General features: G+C 45.4%; 2 protein-coding genes and 1 long non-coding RNA gene across 4 annotated transcripts in view; 2 read left to right on the top strand and 1 right to left on the bottom strand.

Moving 5' to 3' along the window:
- The window catches only part of RTN1 (reticulon 1), a 127,945-nt gene extending 111,078 nt beyond the window's left edge, over nucleotides 1–16,867 (top strand). For both annotated transcript variants that reach the window (XM_080993018.1, XM_080993017.1), the window contains 6 exons: nucleotides 1,640–1,847; nucleotides 3,129–3,267; nucleotides 6,710–6,779; nucleotides 8,207–8,253; nucleotides 12,895–12,953; nucleotides 15,520–16,867. In XM_080993018.1, coding sequence (XP_080849144.1) covers nucleotides 1,640–1,847; nucleotides 3,129–3,267; nucleotides 6,710–6,779; nucleotides 8,207–8,253; nucleotides 12,895–12,953; nucleotides 15,520–15,562 — 566 coding nt within the window. In that variant the 3' untranslated portion in view covers nucleotides 15,563–16,867. The remainder of the gene's footprint in view (nucleotides 1–1,639; nucleotides 1,848–3,128; nucleotides 3,268–6,709; nucleotides 6,780–8,206; nucleotides 8,254–12,894; nucleotides 12,954–15,519) is intronic.
- Nucleotides 11,419–12,643, bottom strand: LOC308470578. Its single transcript, XR_013982484.1, has 2 exons — nucleotides 12,589–12,643; nucleotides 11,419–11,993 (listed from the first exon to the last, which is right to left on the bottom strand). It is a non-coding gene; the product is annotated as an uncharacterized lncRNA (long non-coding RNA).
- A 4,062-nt stretch (nucleotides 16,868–20,929) lies between the features above and the next one.
- Nucleotides 20,930–24,009, top strand: part of CCDC175 (coiled-coil domain containing 175) — a 37,236-nt gene continuing 34,156 nt past the window's right edge. The window contains exon 1 of the mRNA XM_080971870.1: nucleotides 20,930–21,072. Within this exon, the coding sequence (XP_080827996.1) occupies nucleotides 20,994–21,072 (79 nt within the window). The 5' untranslated portion in view covers nucleotides 20,930–20,993. The remainder of the gene's footprint in view (nucleotides 21,073–24,009) is intronic.

Below are 24,009 nucleotides of genomic sequence, written 5' to 3'. Positions count from 1 at the left end.
ATGTATGCAGAAACCAATCTGCTCTGTGTGGGTATGTGAAGGCCTGTAGAAACTAGCCAGTTGTACAAAGGTAACATTTACATTTGTTGCTCACTTTTGCCCGTGGCCCCACTCACCGCAGCCATATGGTCCCCCAGGAGGTTAGTTAGAAGGGGCCTCCGGACTGAGAAAGTTTCCATACCCCTGAACTAGTTCACCTTTGAGGTCACTTTCAGTGCTATGATCCCATACCCAAAAGAGCTTCTCCACTTGCATTGTTCAGCCAGGACACTGAGGTCCAGCTCTGAGGTCCTTCTGGCAGTGACGTTACAGGGAACCAGGCACAGGGCCTTTTTGGTGGTGGCGCCCTCCCTGTGGAATGACCTCCTATCAGATGTCAAGGAAACAAACAACTCTCTGACTTTTAGAAGACCCCTTTGTAACTCTCAGCTTGTGATGAGCCCTGCAAAGCCCTAGCAAGACCTGTTGCTGCCCCCCCGCCCAGGCAAAAGTTTCCAATATTGTCCAAGAGCAGTCGTAACTAGCCTTAAGCTTACAGGATAGGGACAGGGCTATAGTGGAAGCAGTTCTCCAAGCATGTTGGAATTATATTCCCACTGGTAATTTGTGTTGCAGAAGGGCTTGTTCCCTGAACAGAGAGAAGTAGTTTGTGTAGGCAAGTGGGGAGCACCCTTTAAAAAAAGCCACATTTCCCCTGCTCTCCAGCTCTCTCTTCAATTCAGACCAAAATATCTAGAGTTGAAGCTCTGGGGCTGGCTGGAGTCTGGATGATACCTCGCACATCAGCTGCTAGACAGGGAGGCTGAGCAGCCTCAACAAAGCCCCTCTGGTCTCTTCAGGGCCTCCTCTGCTCTCACTGACCTCCTCTTCAGACTCCCCAGTTCTCTTGATAATGATTCTATTTATTTGTTCCCCGGTGTGGCACGTATATGCAGTTGTGCACAAGCAGAACGAGTGTAAGTGTGGAGGGGGGTGTGGGATACCTGTCTATAGAGACGCTTGTCCAGAGCAAGTTTGGCTGGAAACACTCCAATTCATCAGACTAACCACCTAACCCTGGCAAAACAGGTGCACCTTAAGCCCATTGATAAGGGCAAAGGGTTAAAGAAGGGGTAGGCAACCTAAGGCCCATGGGCCACAAGCAGCCCACGAGCCGCCCCTGAACCGAGCCGCTCGCTTGGCGAGTCCCTGCGCACTGCGCTAAACTGGCACAGCACGGCGCGGGGACTCGCTTCTGTGGCGCTGGAAATCACGTCCGTGCATGCGCAGACTGTGAAAATCATGTCTGCGCAGACGTAAATGCTGGAAATCGTGGGCGTGATCACTCAGTCCAGCCCATGGAGGGATCTCCGCTGGAGTGAACCGGCCCAGGCGAGGTAAACCTTGCGACCCCTGGGTTAAAGGCATTTTGGCAACCAGTAAACTGCACTGAATGAATTTTAATGCACTTAGCCAGCCTGGCTTTGCTAGGCTGGGCTGTTCGGCTCTGTTTACACAACTGTAATTACTTACTCCGGTTGCAACTTTGCCAAAGAGCTCATTACTCTTGTATTTGCAGTGGCAGGCTTCGTTGTCACCATTCCAGAGTCTGGTTTTAACGATTTGCCTTCCCTCTCCGCCCCGCTCTTTCTCTTCCCAGCTATTGACCTGTTATACTGGCGTGACATCAAGCAGACAGGCATCATGTTTGGGAGTGTCCTGCTGTTGCTCTTCTCCCTGACCCAGTTCAGCGTCGTCAGCGTGATTGCGTACCTGGCGCTAGCGGCTCTCTCCGCCACCATCAGCTTCAGAATCTACAAGTCAGTCCTACAAGCTGTGCAGAAAACCGATGAAGGCCACCCATTCAAGTGAGTGCTCTGCAATTATTACCCAGGGCACTTAATTTTGCCAGCAAAACTATTGGCAAAACCTATTTGGTGTTTCGCAACTTTCTGACTAGTTGCAGGACCTTAGCCAGACCTAGCAGAGTACACGCAGAATCTATGGAAGCAACTGGCGACTTGGCTGCAGGCAGGATAGACAAAGCAGGAACCAGGAACTTGTAGTTAGGTGTTTATGATATACAGTGGACTATTTACAGGAACAGAACACGTATCTTTTGCTAGCTCTCTCTCACATGACTCACAACTCCTACACTGACACACAGAACTCTGAACCTCTGAACTCACGAAGTAACACATTCCAGTTAGTAGGCCATTAATTATCACTCCCTTGAGAGAGCTTGACCAATCAGGGAGCTGTCTCCATGCCTCTGTTATCACCAGGCAGACTTACTCCTTCAGATTGCCTTCTGGCTGTCTGCCAAACCTTAATTGATTCTGTGTGTGTCGCTGCATGTATTCAGATTCACAACAACAGCAGCAACAAATTGCCACTGCGACTTCCCCACTCCCTGCTTGCTAAATCCAGGTGTCTGGACACCACCTGCCTGGTGGGAAGGAGGCACGTGAGGCCGGCAGATTTGCAGTTCTCAAAACAGTTTGCAAACCAAAACACAAGCTATCCTTTATAAATCATTATCCGAATTTTGCAATGCATTTCCCCAACCAGAAATGTATGTGAAAAATTCATGTATTAGGGGCAAGTCTGCATACAAATGTATATATATTAGAATGCATTTTCTGTTATTTTCACCATTAGGAAAAACTGCTTGCACAAACGTATTTAGTATGTTAATGTTATGTTTTGAAGTAGGGTAGTAATTTTTCTTTCTTTTATTGTTTAATCTTTTTGTAAACCGCTTTGAAGGTTGTTTTTTTTTTTTTAATCCCATCAAGCGGTGTATAAATTTAATGAAATAAACAATAACTTTTTAAAAACATGCATGTTAGGCAAAATTGTGTACCTTAGGAGAAAAACCCAATAAGATGTTGGAAAATTAATTATGTGGAAATGTGGTTGAACTGAAGATTGGAAAAGTGAGAAACTGAAATAAATTGAAATGGACAGAATTCTCCACCCCTAGGAGAAAGCCATATTATGGTCTGCATGTGCCCCGTATAGTCTGCATGTTTCTGTCTGCAGTCCAAAGATATGCAAGGAAAGGGGGGGGGGAGAAGACCCCAGTGGGGGAACTGCTTGGCATTAACACTGGTGTTTTCATGATCTGAGTTACGCTTTTTCGACAGAAGCTACTTGGAAATGGAAATGTCGCTCTCCCAGGAACAGATTCAGAAATACACAGATTGCCTCCAGTTGTACGTGAACAACACAGTCAAAGAACTCAGGCGGCTTTTCCTGGTCCAGGACCTGGTGGATTCCTTAAAAGTACGTGGGCGGCAAAAACTAGAGGCTAGCCAAACTTGGGGCCTCTTGGGTTTCCAGATCAGTGGCTTGGGAGGCTTTCAAAAGGGTAAGGTAAAGGTACCCCTGACCATTAGGTCCAGTCGTGACTGACTCTGGAGTTGCAGCGCTCATCTCGTTTTATGGGCCGAGGGAGCCGCTGTTTGTCCGCAGACAGCTTCCGGGTCATGTGGCCAGCATGACTAAGCCGCTTCTGGTGAACCAGAGCAGCGCACGGAACCGCCGTTTACCTTCCCGCCGGAGCGGTTCCTATTTATCTACTAGCACTTTGACGTGCTTTTGAACTGCTAGGTTGGCAGGAGCAGGGACCGAGCAACGGGAGCTCACCCCGTCGTGGGGATTCGAAGCGCCAACCTTCTGATCAGCAAGTCCTAGGCTCTGTGGTTTAACCCACAGCGCCACCCACGTCCCTTTTCAAAAGGGAGAGTCCTGCTATTACAAATGGAGTGGAGAGGGCAGCGCTAATTGCAGCTACAACAAAGGCGGCATTTTTCCATCTCCGCCAAGCTAAGCAGTTGGCTCCTTACCTCTCTCGCCCTGACCTAGCCACTGTGATCCACGCGACGGTCACCTCCAGACTGGATTATTGTAACTTGTTCTACGTTGGGCTGCCCTTGAGACAGACCCAGAAACTCCAGCGGGTGCAGAATGCCGTGGCGAGACTCCTTACTGGGTCCTCGCTGCGGGATCACATTCACCCAGTGCTATATCAGCTGCACTGGCCCCCGGTGGAGTACAGGATCAGGTTTAAGGTGCTGGTTTTAACCTTTAAAGCCCTATATGGCCTAGGACCCTCGTACCTATGGGACCGCCTCTCCTGGTATGTCCCACGAAGGACCTTATGGTCTTCAAACAAAAACATCTTGGAGGTCCCGGGCCACAGGGAGGTTAGGCTGGCCTCAACCAGAGCCAGGGCTTTTTCGGCTGTGGCTCCGATCTGGTGGAACGCTCTGTCACAAGAGACTAGGGCCCTGCGGGACTTGACATCTTTCTGCAGGACCTACAAGACAGAGCTGTTCCACCAGGCCTTTGGCCAAGGCACAGCCTGACCCCCTCCTTTGGCAATCTTCACAGAACTCTAGCCCAATGGTTGCCATTAATTTGATTTGAACTGATTTTATAATGAATTGATTTTGGAATGCTATATTACTTTACTGTTGTTAGCCGCTCTGAGCCTGGCTTCAGCTAGGGAGGGCGGGATTTTATTTATTTATTTATTTGTTTATTCATTCATTCATTCCTTCTCTCATGACACCAGAACACAGGGTCACCCAATGAAGTGGATCAGTTTAGAGCAGGCAAAATAACTCCTTTATGCAAGACATAATTCACATATGGAATTTACTGCTTCTGGGGTGGGAACCTCCTTGGCTACTGTGAGAACAGGATGCCAGACTAGATGGGCCCCTGGGTTGATCCAGCGGGCTCCTCTTGTGTAATGAAGCATGCCAGGCCTTGCCATCTGGCCCTTGAGGCTGCTTTGGCCAAGCCAGACATCAGGGACTGGCTGGATGAGGAAGAGTGGTGGGTGGCGCCCACCCAAGAGCCCCCCAGGGGAGATCACAGAAGATGACTTAGATCCCAGATCCTGGTGGTGGGACACTGAAGAGCAGTCTCCAGAAGGGGCGAACTGGGAGGTGCTAGAAGCAGGGGGTTTGAGCGAACAAGGGGAAGGGGTCAGGGGAAGGAGGCCCTCCCAAGACAGGCTTAGAGGCTGAGTATAACAGTGTGAGTGCAGACTCAGAGATAACAACAACAACAACAACAACAATAATTTATTTATACCCCGCCCATCTGGCTGGGTTTCCCCAGCCACTCTGGGCAGCTTCCAACACAATATTAAAATACAGTAATGCATCAATACAGTAATGCATCAAAAGCTTCCCTAAACAGGGCTGCCTTCAGATGTTGTCTAAAAGTCTGGTAGCTGTTGTTCTCTTTGACATCTGGTGGGAGGGCATTCCACAGGGCGGGTGCCACCACTGAGAAGGCCCTCTGCCTGGTTCCCTGTAACTTGACTTCTCGCAGGGAGGGAACCGCCAGAAGGCCCTCGGAGCTGGGCCTCAGTGTCCGGGCAGAACGATGGAGTCAGAGGGGTAGAGAGGAGTCAGAGGTTGCCCTTGCTACCCAGCAGCAGGACAGTCCCAAGTTCTGCTGGCTCTTCTCCCCCTCTGACACCTCACTTGAGGAGAGTCCTGCATGTTGCTGAGCAACAGAGGGTGTCATTGGGCTAAAACTCCCATCATCCCCAGCCAGCTTGGCCAGTCGTCAAGGTCCTGGGAGATGATGTGGAGACTCAAGGCTGAAGAACCCTGGTTTCGAGAACTGATCTAAGATAAATACACAGATTTTAATTCAGAAGGAGGAGGCCATTGTAGACTGTCTCCCTTCCCTTGTTCCTGCCCTAAGGCCTGGAACAGGCCTGTTCGCAGTGGAGTAGGGGGTGCTTTAAAAAACCCTGAGTGCATTGCACACATGTATTTTGGGCATGTGCCCATGTGAGCTAATTACTTATTGATTTCTTCCAAGGCAGTGTAGAATTAAAAGTAATCCATGGGAAAAGGGCCTCCGTAAATCGGTTAATTGAAACAAAGATAGTATAGATACTGCTGCATGCAGTCTGTGGTTTGGTTGGGGTTTGGTTGTTTTTTTTAAAAATGTTCTGAGGAAGATGGTGAGACACACATCCAAGTCAGGTACGGAATCCTAGCAGATACGGAACTCATAAAATATGCATTCAAATTTGTAATAGCACTTTGGAGGTTTTGTTTTTAGGGTAGTCCCCAAAAATGACCTAAATGTCAAAGAAACACAAACATATAACCTAGAAATCCTACTCCTCGCCTGCCTTTGGGATTTGATGTTTTCACACACTGTTATGTATGTCTATATTGTTTAGTTGTGTTTATGCTGTGTATTTTATTAGGAATATTATTCATTTCTTGTAATAAAAGGTGTTTTTTAAAAAAAAGATGTTTTGCATTAAGTGGAAACTCAGTTCTGCAGCCTGTACAAATAAATGATAGTCATATATTTGCTTATTTTGCACAATTCACTCTCAGTTGTATACTGTAATATGACATTTTAGCCCAGATTTAGCTAAATAAATCTAGGGGGATAATGATCAGGAAACTGAAATAATAAAGCTAAGTTTTCCAGAGTTTTCTGTACCATACATTTAAAGCACATTAAGTGTGCATTTAAAGTACATCACTTCCTCCAAAGAAACCTGGGAACTGTAGTTTACTAAGGATGCTTGGAAACACAGCTATGCAAAGGAAAACTACAATTCCCAGGATTCTTTGGGTAAGTGATGTGCTTTAAATGTCTGTTGGATCTCCTATCACTTTTTTATTGTCAATATAGTGTGCTTGTTGGAGATGTAATTACTGTCTTTCTAATTCAGTTTGCAGTACTAATGTGGCTATTGACTTACGTTGGAGCCCTCTTCAATGGCCTAACTCTTCTGATAATGGGTAAGGTCAATCATTTATTTTAAGATATCTTTTTTGAAATTAGGCAGCAGTATCTCTTGGGACAAAACAGCTTCATCAACTCCATTGAAATACGTTCTCCGTACAATGTCAATTGTTTCCTGCTGGCCTGGTTCGCACAGAATGCTAAGCCGTGGTTTGTTTTAATCCATTTCAAAAACAAACAAACCATGAGTTAACCATAAGTTCTCTCAAAGACGATCAAACAAACCACAGCTTGTTTCCCCAAAGCTTGTTTTGTTTTCAAGCTGCTCTGGCCTCATGTCTTTGTAGCTTGGGGGGGGGGGGGATAGCCAAGCAAAGCTGGGTTCACACATAATAGTTAAACCAAGGTTGGTAAGACAACAACAACCATGACTTCAAATTATGGTTTAATTTGTAAACAAACCAGAGTTTAGCCATTGGGCAGGATTTGCACGTAACACTATTCCATGGTTTACTAAAGCACACTTCAGTAAACCATGGATTAGTGTTATGCGTGAACCAGACCAATTATAACTTCTTGGCTGGTAGTCCTATAGAGACTTATTTAAGTTCTGATTCAGAAAACAACGCCACTGTGCTTGCACCATGCCAACCTCCCTGCTGCTTCGCCCCTCTTAATCCCAGTAAGCATCAGTGGCACGGCTGTTGGGAGGTCTGGTAAGTGCCGCCACTCCATCATGCCACCCTGACTGGGCTATACAGATATATAGTCTGATCTGGTATAAGGAAGCTTCCGATGTTCCTTTTTTCCAACTATTGAGATGAAGTATATCAGTTATTGTAAGAACCAGCCCAGGGTGTCAACCCCAAGTGGCAGCTTGTGGAAAGTGACAGAACATGGGCCCTCTGGCTCACACGCATTCTGTCCTTTGCCTCTAGCATGCTCATGTGCAAAACCCAACCTGTGTAACTGGGGTTCTAAATCAGGCGAGGAGCTTCAGTGTGTGAAGGGGGCTGCCTGCTTTAGACCTTCATTCTCCATAAGCTGGAGAGTGATGGGTGTGGTGGAACTTAGCACTCTCGTCTCTGTTCCTCCTGTTTGCATGTAGGTTTAACACAGAAAGCAAATTGCCTGAATAAATTTGTTCTTGTTCTCTCTCTCTCTCTCTCTCTCTCTCTCTCTCTTTCTCACTCTTTCTCTTTCTTCTTGCTCTTCACATTCCCCGAATTGAGATTTATTATTGACTTCTTCTGCCTCTTCTTTCAATCGGGAACACAATTCACAGTGAGCTCTAGGCACGAGAAAGACTTGCAGCTACAAAGATGATGAGCCTTCCTAAACTTTCGTTCCTATTTCAGGGTCTCCCTCAGAAATGTATCAGTGCTTGCAAAACTTTATTTAATACAAATGTTTTGCAAAAGAAGAAGGGGAAAAGACTATGAACTCTGGGAATGTAATGCTCTTTCCTTTTCCTTCTCTCTAGCTGTGGTCTCAATGTTTACTCTACCTGTCGTATACGACAAGTACCAGGTATGTAGAAGGCCCATTTTGCAGTTGTTTCCTTAATCCATAAAACCCAGTTAGGGAGGTTGACCTCCAAAAGAGGAATCAGGCAGTTGTTAAAGAAATGTTGAAAGGCAGTAGTCCTTTCGGCAACAGCCATGGGGTTCATGAACAGTTGAGATTGTGTAGTTTGCATAACAATTACCCCTGCCAATGCCTAACCGCCAATACCGAGGAAGTTGTGATGTTTGCTACGAGGTAGGTGAAAAAACCAAATGGCTGGAAGTGCGCCAAGTTGGAAAAATTCCTACCAGGCCCCTTGCGGCGACCAACCAAGGTCAAAGCTAGCTAAGCCTAAAGGGTGGGTGGGGTGGGAAAACCGGGCAGCTGGAACGGGGCAAAGAGGGCGGTCCCCGGGCGCACCGGCCTTAAATGGGCTAGGCCACGCCTCCCCAGCCCGCCGATTGGCAGGCCGGGTCGTAGGCACGCCCGGGGATTCCCTCTTCTCGCGGGGGCTAAGAGCCAGCCCCTGTGTGAGTGGGAGGGATGGGCCCGCAACCCCACCTCCTCTCCAGCTCGGAAGTGGCTTTGTATAGTTTCTTGGAGACCTTTCAGCCACCATGAAGGAAGCTGCAGTGAGCATCTTTCTCAGAGAGCTGATGGTGTGATGAAACACATTAAGCAATATGCACATATCTATTATATCTGCTGACAAACAAGTTTCCTATTGTGTCTCAAACACCCATAAAAGTCATTTGATTAGAGACAAGAAATGAATGGAACAATTTCCAGAGGGGTTGCCACAGGGCTGGATTAACCATTAAGCAAAATAAGCACATGCTTAGGGCATCAAGAAAAGGGACGCGGCTATCTTCAGAAACACTGCAAAATTAAGGAATGTTAGAGTGATGTTGGACTGAAAACAAGTGGTTTCCAGCTGTACAGGTTAAAGTTAAGGATAGATTAAGATTAAAGATCAAGATTAAAGATGTTTAAAGAAATGGAAATTTGATAATAAAGGGAAAAATTTAAGGTTGTATGACATTAAGATTAAGGATTAGGTTTAAAAAAGTTGAAGTTATATGTCTTAACGAGTTATTAAATTAAAGATTGGGATTAAAAAAGTGGAAAAGAAACTGCTGGACAAACAATCTAGATTGGAATACAAAAGAGGGAGGTATGAGGAAGTCCAGAAAATAAGTAATTTAAAATTGGAAATGGAAAAGAGAGTTTGTTTTTAATTGTTATGTTTTGTGATTTTATTGTTAAGTTTTGTACTGTTTTTTGTGTGTGTTGCTTTTCTTTTTGTTTGTTTGTTTAAAATTTTAATAAAAAATTATTATAAAAAAAATAAAAAAATAAAAGGGACGCGGGTGGCGCTGTGGTCTAAACCACAGAGTCTAAGGCTTGCTGATCGGAAGGTCAGCGGTTCGAATCCCTGCAACGGGGTGAGCTCCCATTGCTCGGTCCCAGCTCCTGCCCACCTAGCAGTTCAAAAGCATGTCAAAGTGCAAGTAGATAAATAGGTACCGCTCTGGCGGGAAGGTAAACGGCATTTGCACTGCTCTGGTCTGGTAAACGGCATTTGCACTGCTCTGGTTTGCCAGAAGCAGCTTAGTCATGCTGGCCACATGACCCGGAAGTTGTCTGCAGACAAAACACCGGCTGCCTCGGCCTATAGAGCAAGATGAGTGCCGCAACCCCAGAGTCGTCTGCGACTGGACCTAACGGTCAGGGGTACCTTTACCTTTACCTTGACCTATTAGGGCATCAAGAGAAGGGGGGCACCACAGAAATTTTCCATTGCCAGATTTACCATGGATCAGCAAGTCCACTTTTCAGTTTACAAATTCTGAGACAAAATTGTGTCTATATTCATTAAAGCACGAAAGCACAAGATTCAGCTGTAAGGTGGTAATTAACTTGTCCGTAGCATGGAATAAAGTAGAAGTACACAAAAATAAACATTATCTCCCATCTTACTGTAGGTTTCATTTCACTGCGAAGAATAAAAAGTTATTTTACAGCTTATTATTGTTTATATTTTGAATTAGATCTATATCGGGACACCAAAACATGGATAGCTCAGTTGGTTAGAGCATGGTACTGATAACGCCAAGGTTGCAGGTTCGATCCCTGTTTCGGACGGCTGCGTATGGTTGGACTAGAAGATGGCCAAAAATCCCTTCCGACTCTACAATTCAATGATCCTATGGAAATCTTTTAAGTGCTTAGGGCAGGCATAGGCAAACTCGGCCCTCCAGATGTTTTGGGACTACAACTCCCATCATCCCTGACCACTGGTCCCTGTTAGCTAGGGATGATGGGAGTTGTAGTCCCAAAACATCTGGAGGGCCGAGTTTGCCTATGCCTGGTTTAGGGCCTCTAAAGGTCTTGATCCAGCCCTGGGTTGCCATTTTAGAGTGCAATCCTAATCAACTCTGCTGGTGGATCTATATGCAGCAGGTCTGTGGCAGAAGGTTGAGGGCCTCAGCAGCCCTCAGGCCCATTCTGTAGATCGCTGAAGGTTTGATCAAAGAGAAACCATTTTTGATGGGGCAGTGTACATGTCAGGGGCCACCAAGTGAAAGCCGATTCAGTGAATCCTTCCACGTTGCGGCTATTCATGTGTGGAAGCTGTTTGCATGCTGGAGCTCAGTCTTGGGGTTCAGGTAGTTTTGTTCTCTCCCTAACATGCACTATTTTCCTTTTCCAGTATTTTGTGGTGGGCGGGATGGAGAAAAGTTAAACTGCATGGTTTGCATGCTGGACATGAATAGCTCACCATGAAGCAACACCCACTCCGTGGAGTGATTCAGAAGGGTCGCCATATGGTGGCTGTCATGTGCAAAGTGGCCTCAAACTAATGATTGTTGCATGCAGCTCTCTGAATCCATTGTGCAGATAGAGAGATGAGAGAGAGAGAGAGAGAGAGAGAGACAGACAGACAGACAGACAGGCAGGCAGGCAGGCAGGCAGGCAGGCAGATGATAGATAATTTCTCTTTACTTCTCAGTCTGTGTTCTTTATTTTGAATACACGCTTGGGGCTTTTCTAGATCTTTTTCTTTTACAAACCAAAACTGTTTTGCAAAGATAGGGAAGCGATGAGATGCACTGGTGAGTAATGCATAGATAGTTTGGAGAAAGTGTTGGCTGCTAGCCATTTGGTGTGGGTTTCTTTCTTTTAAAAAAAAAAAGATTTTCTATTTATTTATTTATTTAGCATAATCTATAAAGGCCAAATACATTTTTCTGTCTGAAGCAGAGCCCAAATGCCTCGCTCCCCAAGCTTGGGAAAATGGTTTAACAAGTTTTGTTGCAGTATTCCAACACCAGATCCTGCCCTCCTCTCTCCTGGCCCCATTGCCTCCCACCACCCTGAGAACCACTTAGCACGCTTGGCTCTGTTTTTCCTAATGCAATCTATAGGTCTCAGGGAGAAGTTATTCTTGGCAGTGGGAGAGTGTGTCGTCCGCCGTCCGCCCCCCCCGGTTCCCCTTATTTTTTAACTAATTATTTTGTCCCCATTGCACACAAATTATTACAAAATGGACAGTGGGCAAATGGGAAATATTACTATAAAGTATGGAAGATTTTTCACTTGGGGATTATGACCAAAGTGTGTGTTTGTTGAGAGCTGTAAGCCGCCCAGAGTGGCTGGGGAAACCCAGCCAGATGGGCAGGGTATAAATAATGAAATGATGATGATTTAGCTACATCAGCTCTGGAGAACACCTCTGTCAAATGTATAGATTCAATGATGGACTATATGGAACTGGCGGAAATGACTGGTAGAATCCGTGACCAGGGAGAAGAGTCGGTGGAGGAAGATTGGAAGAAATTCAAAGACTATCTGCAGAAACATTGCAAAATTAAAGAATGTTAGAGTGATGTTGGATTAAAATAAGTGGCTTCCAGCTGTTTAGGATTTAAAATTATGGCTAGATTAAGATTGAGGATTAGGATTAAAAAAGTTTAAGGAAATGGAAATTTGGTTTTTAAAAGGTAAAATTTTAATGTTATAATATATTAAGAGTTAAGATTGGGATTAAAAAAGAGGGAAAGAAATTGCTGGACAAACAATTTGAACTGGAATACAAAAGAGGGAGGTACGAGGAGGTCCAGAAAATAAGTAAATTTAAAAATGGAGACGAAAAGGTGATATTGTTTTTAATTGTTCTACTTTCTTTTTTGTCTTTTGTTTTCTTGTTCCTTTACTTTTTTTTTTTTTAGATTATGTATTGTGTATTTTTGAATTGTGTATTTCTTTTTTATGTTTTATGTTTAATCTTTTATTGAAACTTTAATAAATATCATTTAAAAAAACAACAAAAAACAAATGTATAAATTCAAGCCCCACATTGGGTGAAAGATTCCTGCATTGCAGGGGGTTGGACAACAACAACAACAACAACAACAACAACAACAACAACAACATAATAATAATAATAATAATTTATTATTTGTACCCCGCCCATCTGGCTGGGCTTCCCCAGCCACTCTGGGCGGCTTCCAACAAAGATTAAAAATACATTAAAATGTCACACATTAAAAACTTCCCTGAACAGGGCTTCCTGATGATCCTCAGGGTCTCTTCCAACTCTTCTGTGATTCTTCCATGTTGATGCCTCACTGATTTCTCTCCCCCATCCTCCTCTCTTTTCAGGCACAGATCGACCAATACTTGGGGCTTGTGAGGACCCACATAAATACCGTCGTGGCGAAGTGAGTCTCCTAATGCAATGTTTTCCTAGAGGGTCAAGTTACTGACAACTATACAGTAGGGATGGTTGAGGGCAGAAGGGTCAAACCTTCCCTTGGGGGTGTCCACAAACAGCCTGCAGCTCGTCTCTCCAATTGTATTCCTCACAGTTACCGTATTTTTCGCACCATTGGACGCACCGGACCATAGGACGCACCGGATCATAGGAGGGGGAGAACAGGGAAAAAATTTTTTTTCTTGTTCTCTCCCTCTAAAACAAGGTGCGTTCAAGGTACCTATTTTTTTGGGGGGGGAAATAAAGAAAAAAAAATTCCCTCCCCAGGCACGGGGCAGGCGCGGGGGAAGCCCAAGCTTCCCCCGACCCCAGCCCCCAGAACAGCCTGCTATCCGCAAGCCTAGGGAACCGAGCCGGTCTCCCCAGGCTTGTGGAGAGGTGCGCGAAGCCCGGGCGCGCTCTTCAGTGCGCACCAGGCTTCGGAATGCAGGCAGCTCCGCGCCACCCTCCCGAGCCCCGCGCGGCTTCGCGCGGGGGTCTGGAGGGTGGCGCGGAGCTGCAAGAAGCCCTGGAGCGCAGGCAGCTCCGCGCTACCCTCCGGAGCCCCGCGCAGCTTCGCGCCGGGATCGGGAGGGTGGCGCGGAGCTGCAGGAAGCCCTGGGGCGCAGGCAGCTCCGCGCCACCCTCCGGAGCCCCGCGCGGCTTCGCGCCGGGATCGGGAGGGTGGCGCGGAGCTGCAGGAAGCCCTGGGGCACAGGCAGCTCCGCGCCACCCTCCGGAGCCCCGCGCGGCTTCGCGCGGGGGTCTGGAGGGTGGCGCGGAGCTGCTGGAAGCCCTGGAGCTCAGGCACCTCCGCGCCACCCTCCGGAGCCCCGCGCAGCTTCGCGCCGGGATCGGGAGGGTGGCGCGGAGCTGCAGGAAGCCCTGGGGCGCAGGCAGCTCCGCGCCACCCTCCGGAGCCCCGCGCGGCTTCCTGGAGGGTGGCGCAGAGCTGCAGGAAGCCCTGGAGCTCAGGCAGCTCCGCGCTACCCTCCGGAGCCCCGTGCAGCTTCGCGCCGGGATCGGAAGGGTGGCGCGGAGCTGCAGGAAGCCCTGGGGCGCAGGCAGCTCCGCGCCACCCTCCGGAGCCCCGCGCGGCTTCGCGCCGGGATCGGGAGGGTGGCGCGGAGCTGCAAGAAGCCCTGGAGCTCAGGCAGCTCCGCGCTACCCTTTGGAGCCCCGCGCGGCTTCGCGCCGGGATCCGGAGGGTGGCGCGGAGCTGCAGGAAGCCCGGGAAAGCCTGCATTCGCTCCATAGGACGCACACACATTTCCCCTTCATTTTTGGAGGGGAAAAAGTGCGTCCTATAGAGCGAAAAATACGGTATATATTTTTCAGGTTGCAGAATCTTAAAAGGATAAATTTTGCCTGATCCTCTTTCTTTCTATTGTTAGGGAAGATTTTCGTATTGCAAGAGACCGCCTTCTTCCCCACAGACCTTATGGAGGGTTCAGATCAGCAGAGAGAACCCTATTGTTAGTTCCACTGCCCTTGGACATTTTGGGAGAGGCAGCCGGGGAGATGGGATTTGCTAGGCCAGCCCCTAAGCTGTGGATTTTCCGCCCTGCCATGATCCGTCTGGCACCTTCATTGTACAGCTTTTGCAGTATTCTGAAGACATATCTCTTTGCCCTGGCCTTTGACACCTCTCACACAAATACAAACCCCCAATTCTTCTGGTGTAAATTGTTTTAACTGATTTTAATATTGCCTTTCTTTATGTTGTTGTAACCTGCCCTGGGACCTTACGATGAAGGTCAGGGTAAGAAATCGAAATAATATTAACAATACCAAATTATTTATATCAGCTATGGAAAAAAGGGGTTCCTCCCCTCTATGATTCTGCATTGCAAATCCTACACTGAGCCTCCTTCCCTGCCTATCAAGGCAGCTTTTTTGAAATGGGCCTGTCAGGATTTTTAAAAGGCAGAATCAGACTCCTCGCCATGTGATTAATGTGAATTCCAGTCCTGGCCAAACACACTCACTTAGCTTTTTCATACCCTGATCTGGTCTCTCCAAATCTCTGTGGAGCTTTTCACTGGGCATGCGGTGAGGGGCTTTCAGAGATTTAATCAGGCAAACCACTGTCCTATTTTTGGCACCTGGTAATTGTGTTTTTGTTTAAGCAAGACTACCCAAGTATGCAAAGTTGACATGCACATTTCTGTGTGTAGGGGGAGAGGGGGGGGATATTTTAACTGCTGGTTTTATTTGTATTTAAATATTTTCAGTCAACTTCTTTTTAACTTCTGACTTTTATTAATCATTTTAAAGCACCTTTGATGTTTTACGCAAACCACTGAGGGGTTCTTGCAATTAATCGGTGTACAAATTAGGTTAAATAGAAAGGAAGATACAAAAAAAGACTGCCTCTTTTCATGAGTGAGCGCAACCTAGCTGAAAATGTTTCTGAGTGAAAGGAGCTGTACCATATGAGCGCTGTCTAGCAGAGAAAATGAAACACGCTGTGGAGCGGCTTGTCTGAATCAGTGTTTAATTCTCTCTTTTTAATCTCACCTTTTCATCTCTAGGATGCAAGCAAAAATCCCAGGCGCAAAGAGGAAGGCTGAGTAGAAACAGCGGCAAGAATTCCTCACCTACAGGCGTGAATGATGAGGGAGTCTGGGATGAAAACAGCTCTGTTCTTACTTTTTACTTATAATTTATTGTTCGTCTCTCTCTCTTTCTCTCTCTCTCTGGGTGAAGGCAGACGTAAAATAGAAAGATTGCATACAGAGTGTCCCTCAGCTGCAGTGCGAGTGAAGTGAACACTGGTTCAGCTGGCTGGCTGTCTCTCCTCCCCCAGCCCTGTGGCTTCAGGTTGGCTGTCCAGCTTTTTCTTTTTAAAAATAAAAACGAGAACTTCACTTGAATTTTCAGGCACTTTTGGGTTGTGTTTTTTTTTTTAAGTGCAGAAATACTCCAGGGATGGGGAGGGACGAGTGTCTGGGTGACGTCATAGGGAGCCAGCCAATCGGCACTGTCCACAGCCAACTCCCGCTTCAGAATTGCAGAACTCTTTTCCACCCAGAGCTCGACCCTGGAAAGGAAAGGGACGTTTGGACTGAACGCAGCTGAGGTGCCCGTCGGAGGGCTCTAAACGTGGTACATCTGCCTTCACCCCTCTCTCTCTTTCAAACACCATGATCTCAGAGATGTGAAACAACGAAGCAGCTGTTTTTTTCTCCTCTCCTGCTGTTTCTGTTCTCTCTTAGACTATTTGCAATCACGTGTGTCAAGCACTAAAGTATAGTAAAGAGAAAAAGTGTTCTAAGTGTGGTTCTTGTGTTGCTTCTCAAGTGCATGATGGTGAGAGCCTAAAAATACTATTGAACTTTCTATTTTTTATTTCCTAGTGCTTCTCTTACTACTACTACTACTTCTTCTTCTTCCTCCTCCTCCTTCTATTGGCATTGCTTCGATAACTTTTAATGTTACATGTCGCTAGGGCTTTCCTGCTTAGTGCACTGATGCGGTTTTGCTTCTATGTCCACTGGGTTTGCTGGTTGAGTTTATCTTTACTAACTTATCTAGAATCGTAGACAGACGTCCTTAAGTGTTGTTGTGTTTTTTCCAGCACAAGTAATGAAAAACGAAAGAGAAACCGGTAATGATATGGTATAAGCCGTTTTGTATAACTCTCTAAAAGGAAAAAAAAAAGAAGAATCAAGCAAAACCAACCCACCCAGTACTTTTTTTTTGTTCTTAAGGGATCAACAGGCTGATCAACATGTATGGGAATTGAAGACTTCCGGCTTGTAACATGTATCACAGATTTGTATGACGTTCTCTGTAGGACTTAATTATGGACTCTGAATATTTGCACTTATGTACTTGATACCGAATGCAGAAATAAATGTTACTAAATGTTAAAAAAAAGAGGTCCTCTTTGCCATTTTAATCACAGCTGTCATCCTAGTTTCATACTGCGTATGTAGCAAAAGGTCCTCATAATAATATGACTGCAGCAATGCCTTCCACTTCACATCACTGCTGACACTGCTTAGGTTCTCTCTGAGAAATGGCTCTTCAGTAGCCTTAGCAGGCTGTAAGTTCATCTTGGCAGCCCTGGAACTGGTTAATATCTTTCAGAAAAATCAGCTTTCTGTTGCATAGGAAGCAGTGGTAGGGAAACTATAAACAGTGCCAGCAGCTACCATAAATAGTGGCCTGGTTTGCATGAATTGTTAAACTATGGCTTAGTGCTCCAGAGATGAGCCTCTATGAGCTTGAACCTCTGGCTCATGTGCTCCATTTCTCCCCCTCCTATGCGGTCAAGACACAGACTTCTGCCAAGTTTAATTCTGCTTTTCATATAATCTCAGCATGAAGTAGAACCAGGGATCCTGGTTTAAAACAAGCAGAGGTTAGTTAAACCATGGTTTACAGTTGACACGTTTAACAACTGACCACTGTTACACCTGACTAATACATAACACTGTGTCGAGATTATTTAAAATCAAACTAAACTCATCTGAAGTCCTGCGCACAAGGAAAAGGCAATGCACAAGCTGAGGGCTTGCTCATGGAGGCTCACTTTTGTGGCACTAAACCATGGTTTAGTGTTATGTGCAAAGGCAGTCTGTGAGAGTACTCAAGGCAGAATCAGTGCAGGCTCCCAGAGTCTTAGGAACTCACTATGCTTTTGCTTCCAATCCCCAAGACAGCCTGTTTCAAAACGATCTTGGACTCCAGGATCGTACCTGCAGTCACTACCTTTAAATTGCCTGGAAACATTGTACATTCTGCATGGCTTAATATAGCCAAATAGTTCTGGAGGGTTTTTTGGCTGCAATGAAGTGGCAACTTATGGTTCATTTAAGTACAGGGAAGACTGGAAATGGAGCAGAAGGAACCAGGAGATTCTGAGGGAAGTCTTACACTTGTTGAGGCTCTTATCACAATGGAGCATTTATATGTCTCCTCCCCTGTATCAGATCCAGTGCCAAACATGGCCTGATTTATCCCTAGAGCTCTGCCAGAAGACTGAATATCTACCTACTTCCTCCTCTGAATGCATTCCCCCCAATACCGAATAACGACCTCACCCAGATTCAAGCTTTCCCCACATTTAGGAGCGTTTGTTTCTGAATGGTTTGTACAGTTTGTAGTAAGGATCTTGCTCTGATGGAAAGTGTGGCAAGTAACGGGGGGCTGGTCCATTAGTAAAAATGGAGCACCACTCCAGCAACCTCAATCTGCCCTCAACCAGCCGCTGTACTCCTGCCTTTTAAATTACAATCCAGTCCATGTGGTGGCCTTGGCTGGGTTTCCCTTGAAGAATTTAACAGGGGAGAGAATGGTACCAGTGGGGAATTGGAATTAGGTGCCTCCGCTCTCAATGGCTCTGTCTCCACCTCCTGTTGATTTCCCTGTCTTCTGCCTTGCCAGTCCCAATGGGAACCAGCCAACACAGTCAAGCAGGGAGCAATTTGGGTATATTGAACTCCTGGAAGCAAAGAGACAGATTTTTTTGGCCCGCTAAGAATAGGGAAAGGTATATTCTCTGCATGCCTTGCTGGAGATCACTCTGTTTGGCTGCCTAGTTTTTCCATCTCCAGATGTGTTCAATGCTGAAGATACATATAAGATTATTATTATTTTTTAGGACAGGGACAATGGTAGTTTGAAAATGCTTACAATTCCCAGCACCCTTAACATATTACAGTCTTCAGAATTCTTTGAGGGAAGCCATGTGCTTTGTTTCTTTGTTGTGGATATGAATGCAATCGCGGCGTCACATGCAAACATGTTTCTATTCTGCCCCAGGATGAGCTCTACAAAACACATGCTGCAAGTTTTCCAGATGGCTAATTTACATCAAGAAGCAGGGGATGGGGAGGTGTTTGTGGGCAGTGTTTATTAGCAACTAGCTAATGATGCCAAAGGGACGCGGGTGGCGCTGTGGGTAAAATCTCAGTGCCTAGGACTTGCCAATCACATGGTTGGCAGTTCGAATCCCCACGGCGGGGTGCGCTCCCGTCGTTCGGTCCCAGCGCCTGCCAACCTAGCAGTTCGAAAGCACCTCCGGGTGCATGTAGATAAATAGGGACCGCTTACCAGTGGGAAGGTAAACGGCGTTCCGTGTGCTGCGCTGGCTCGCCAGATGCAGCTTGTCACGCTGGCCACGTGACCCGGAAGTGTCTGCGGTCAGCGCTGGCTCCCGGCCTCTAGAGTGAGATGAGCGCACAACCCTAGAGTCTGTCAAGACTGGCCCGAACGGGCAGGGGTACCTTTACCTAGCTAATGATGCCAGCAATACATACAATATCTCTTCCAATCTGTGAAACAATTCTGAAACTTTTTTTGAAAAGATGTTTTGTGATGGGGAAGGAGGATGGGAGTATACAGTAACTGTATACATGCTGCTTTAAAAAAATGAAAAGGCAGATATCCCACCTAGTACATATAAAGAGAAGAGTAAAGCTGATGGCTGATCCAGCATTTGACTTTCTGGGATGTACTGTAAATCTATAAGGCAATTTATGAAGCTGGATTTGCACTGCACATGAAGAACTCATAGTGACTTCTCTTGAACTGTTATGCTTATAATCAACCAGAAATGTCCCTCTACTGACTTCTCCATTCTTTATATTGTCTGTTCATGATAATTTGTGCACATGACATTTCAGGGTAGCCATCTGCAATCCTGCTTTCAATACTATTTCCACCTGCAGAAGTTTTAGAGTGGTCTTGCTGTTTCAGTGAATATCCTGTAACTTCTTTTCTGAATCCTGTAGCTTTTCAAACCACAATTGATCTTTTTTTGGGAGGGCGGGGGAGGTTGCCCCACTTTTGTTGTGCTATAGTCCCTCCAGACAGCAATAATGTGGTAGCCTTGGGAAAGCACTGCAGAACAATTCAAAAAGCAGGATAACTCCACCGTCAAGTAGATGCTGCAGAATATATATACCTGCAGTGAAACTCGAGTCTGGAGCAGCTCCGAGGTGGAAATACATCATGGAAAGTTGTATTTCAATTTTCATTTTTCATGGTTCTTGAGCATAATTCAAGAGGCGAGCAGCTCGGATGCTACATATTTTCGCATTTGTACACACAGAACCCCATGCACCAGCTTATGCTGCGTTGTTACACTGTATTTTTGTAATTCAAGAAAATCTTTAATAAAAAATATATTTAAAAAGCTGAGAAAGAAACTCTGCGGGGGGGGGGGGGAGCCACATAATGCAAGGAAAACATTGTGGAGAGGAGTCTTGCCTTGGAGCCAGAAGAGTCTGTAGGATAAACCACAAGTGTTTTTTTTATCAAATAGTTTTGCCCTGCACAGGTAAAACGCCACGCCTAGTTTCAAGACCTTTTCATATTGCTTTTAAACAAACCGCTTTGAGGGTTGTTGTTTTTCTTTCTCTTTTTTACAATCTGGCGGTGTATACATTTTATGAAACAAACAAATAATTTAAATTTTCTTTCCCCTTCTACGTAAGTCGTCATGTGAACTGAAAGGGGGGCGCTAATAATGATCAATTCATTGTACTTAGGATGTAATGATTAGTTAGACGTGATCATTAAACAGGGAAGGGAAGGTAGGCGCATTATTGCACATGCAAGTGCACACGGTGTTTGTAATGCTTAATGTTTTAGCATGTTTTTAATAATCTGTTGGGAGCTGCCCAGAGTGGCTGGGGAAACCCAGACAGATGGGCGGGGTATAAATAATAATAATAATAATAATAATAATTATTATTATTAATAATTTTAAAAGCACCCCCCTTTAAAAAAATCAATGAAAGCCACAAACAAACAAAAATAGGGAGAGCGCTTCTGTTCGTTGTTCTTAAAGCACGGGCAGAGCATTTGAAGCGTTTGCGGTGTTGCTGCCCGGCTCCCTGCACGCCTCCTCCGAGGCAAACCCCGCCGGTTTCCACGGTTCTTGCTCCCAGGCAGGCAGGCAGGAAGGCGCGCGCAGGATCGCGGCCCGCGCACTAGGCCGCCTTTCGCCCCGTTGCCGTGGCAACCGCGCGGCCTAGCCTGGCTTTTGGCCGCGATGGATCCCCGGCCTCCGCCCTGCACCCGACCCGAGTCCACGGCGGCAGCGACGGCTCTGGGCCACTTGGGCAGCGTGGGTAAGCTGTTTTCCCTCCTCCGCGCCGCGGGAGCAGTTTCCTTCACAGGGATCAGGGGGGGTTTTTTTGGGGGGGGGAGAATGAGGGGAACCCCCAATTTTGGCTTATTTTGGCGCACAGCTGGTTCTGCTCTCTGAGCTGGAGTGGGGAGACATTATTCTTCCCCGCGTCCAGCCCACTATCTGTCTGTCTATCTATCTATCTATCTATCTACCTTTATAAAATTTAGATCTCGCCATCATTTAATCTGAACGCCGCCTTCCTATGGTTAGAGCCATGCTCAAGGCGACTTGCCAGCCAGATGGGCGGGGTATAAATAAATTATTATTATTATTATTATTATTATTATTATTAAACATAGCAGAATTAGTCATAAACCATAAGTAGAATAATAGGAGTGTAGAATTGGCAGGGACCCCCCAGGGTCATCTAGTCCAGCCCAACGCACATCAAGAAGTACCCAGTCATAAAAGGACTGCCACGTTCAAAAAGTGAAAATCGAGATACAAAAATTCACCGAAATCTACACGGGTTGCCATACACCCGGATTTTCGTGGACAATTCTGCAATTTCCCACCTAAAAAAACAATAGTGATATAAAATAATGTGTGCGATAAGACGGGGTGCAATATACCAACTGCAGGGAGGGAGGGAAGTCAAGACTCGGCAGAGTCAAAGGGAATATATGGTAACAATAATGATTGTTGGAAAAAGAATATGTAAAGAAAATAATAAAAATTTACTTAAAAAAAAATAAAATCCCACCTAGAGGGTTTCCGATGGCCGAATTCCAGCTTTGTCTGGGAAATTCCAGACTTAGGGCAGCCCATGATTGAGTAATTTCCACATAAATCGTAGAAGTTGGAAGGGATCCTGAAAGTCTTCTAGTCTGACCCCCCTGCAACGCAGGAATCTCAACAAAAGCATCCCTGACAGATGGCCACCCAACCTCTGTGCTTCGTGGTGTAAGGAAAATACAGAAGCTTAGCCCCTTTTTTATTGTCCTTTTCGCCCTTACTGTATTAGTCCTGCTGGCTGTCATGTTTTTAAGAGCACTCTTGATGCAGAAAGTTAAATCGAGAGTTCTTTCCCACGTCCTGCTTATTGAGCGTTCATTGCAGGGAGGTTAGGTGAAGCTGACATGTTTTTATTGAGTCGGTTTTTTTTTTATTTGTTTGCAAGTGGGGAGATTAGACGAAGTTCCATAAATAAAGTGCCAGCCCTGCCCCGCTTCATTTTTCCTTTTCACTTTGGGGAAGCAGGTTTGATGAGCCAGCTCTCCAAATCTGCTTTAATTGCCCAACCTAAATTTGCTGGAATGTGATTGAATCTCCCAGCCGAAAACAGAAACCATTTGGAACTGCCCTAAATCATCTGCATTTTTTACTTCCCTAGTAGGTAAAGCTTGCCTCAGACAAGGTCCAGAAAATAAGTAAATTTAAAAACGGAATGAAAAGGTGATATTGTTTTTAATTGTTGTGTTTCTTTTTTTGTTTTTTGTTTTCTGTGTTTTTTCTTCTTCTTTGGATTATGTACTGTGTATTTGTGTATTTCTTTTTTATGTTTTTCTGTTTAATCTTTTACTGAAATCTTAATAAAAATCATTTAAAAAAAAAAAAAGCTTGCCTCAGACACATAGCAGTGAATTCAAGCTGCATCGCTAAACTTGGTTTGGAGGTCTGCTACAACAAGCCCACTTCCTTCCAAAATTGGGCCTTTTGCAATAAGGAAAGTGACAGGAAAATGCTGAGTTGACCTCAGAATTATTCAAAATCACAAGCAAAGGAATATTTTTGACATGTCCTGAGGTTCCCTGTGCACATTAACAAGGTAGTTGTAATACTATTAAAACAACAAGCGCTGAAAACTTTGAGTATCCAAATTTGAATTAAAAACATAATTAAAAACTTTAAGGAATCCCTTATTCCTCCCTCGGAATAAGTATGCTATTAATAACTATGCTATTAATAATAATGCTATTAAAAGAAGTACCACAATCTTGTTGCTAAACACTGCCATTATTGCTCCAATGTAAGTAAGAGTAATGCCAGCTGTACAAAAACATCTTCGGGTACACAAATCTCACATCCGGAGCATACCAAATCCAGATTAGAGGCACTGGTCCATGGGGTCACGAAGAGTCGGACACGACTAAACGACTAAACAACAACATAGGAGGAATGGCATATTTAATGATGCAGCTTCTGTGCAACAGATGCCAACAATTCGTAGTAGCTTTTAATTATAGCTAGTGGAGATTTCACCAGACTGGACTTTTCTGGGAATATGTTGCAAGGCTCATTTCAAAAGTTGGAGGCTGTGAATCTTTATGGTTGTTTTTGTTGCGTTTTCTTCTCACGAGAGAGACGAAATTGATTTCTCTCATTCAGAACTACTTGGAAATATGTTGAACGCTGTTAGGATGATACCGCTGAAAAATGGAAGCTGGCTGAGGAAAGCTGATAAAAAGAACTTGCCTAAATAGGGATTGCAGCACTTTTTACATGAATAACAAGGCCGCCCTTTTGTCACCTATTCTAGGTTTGCTAATCTAAGGTGCTGGGAATCTTGGACTGGCAGTATGATGGTGGAGCCCAGACATCTAAGGGCCAAACTATATATTCACTTAATTACACAGTGTGAGGTTTTTCTGTAAATAATTAAGAGCCCAATTTTTAATGGGAAGGCAGGATGAGGAAACTGAAGATTTAAGCCTTCCTCTCCCTGTGCTTTTCCTTCCCAGTAAGACTCAGTCTCTCCTATGCTTGCAATTATTTAAGGAAATGATATGTGGCTGTATGCGGCATAATTATGTGAATATAGTTTTGGCCCTTTATTCTTTGCACTGCATTGCAGACTGAAAGAATGATGTCTCTGATCTCTGCTGCTCTGCAGCGCCATCACCACCAATGGCCAGAAGGTGGTATTGCAGCTCCC

Source organism: Podarcis pityusensis (assembly GCF_964106645.2).
Source record: "Podarcis pityusensis genome assembly, chromosome: 1".
NCBI lineage: Eukaryota > Metazoa > Chordata > Lepidosauria > Squamata > Lacertidae > Podarcis > Podarcis pityusensis.
This window is presented reverse-complemented; position numbering and strand designations above follow the sequence as displayed.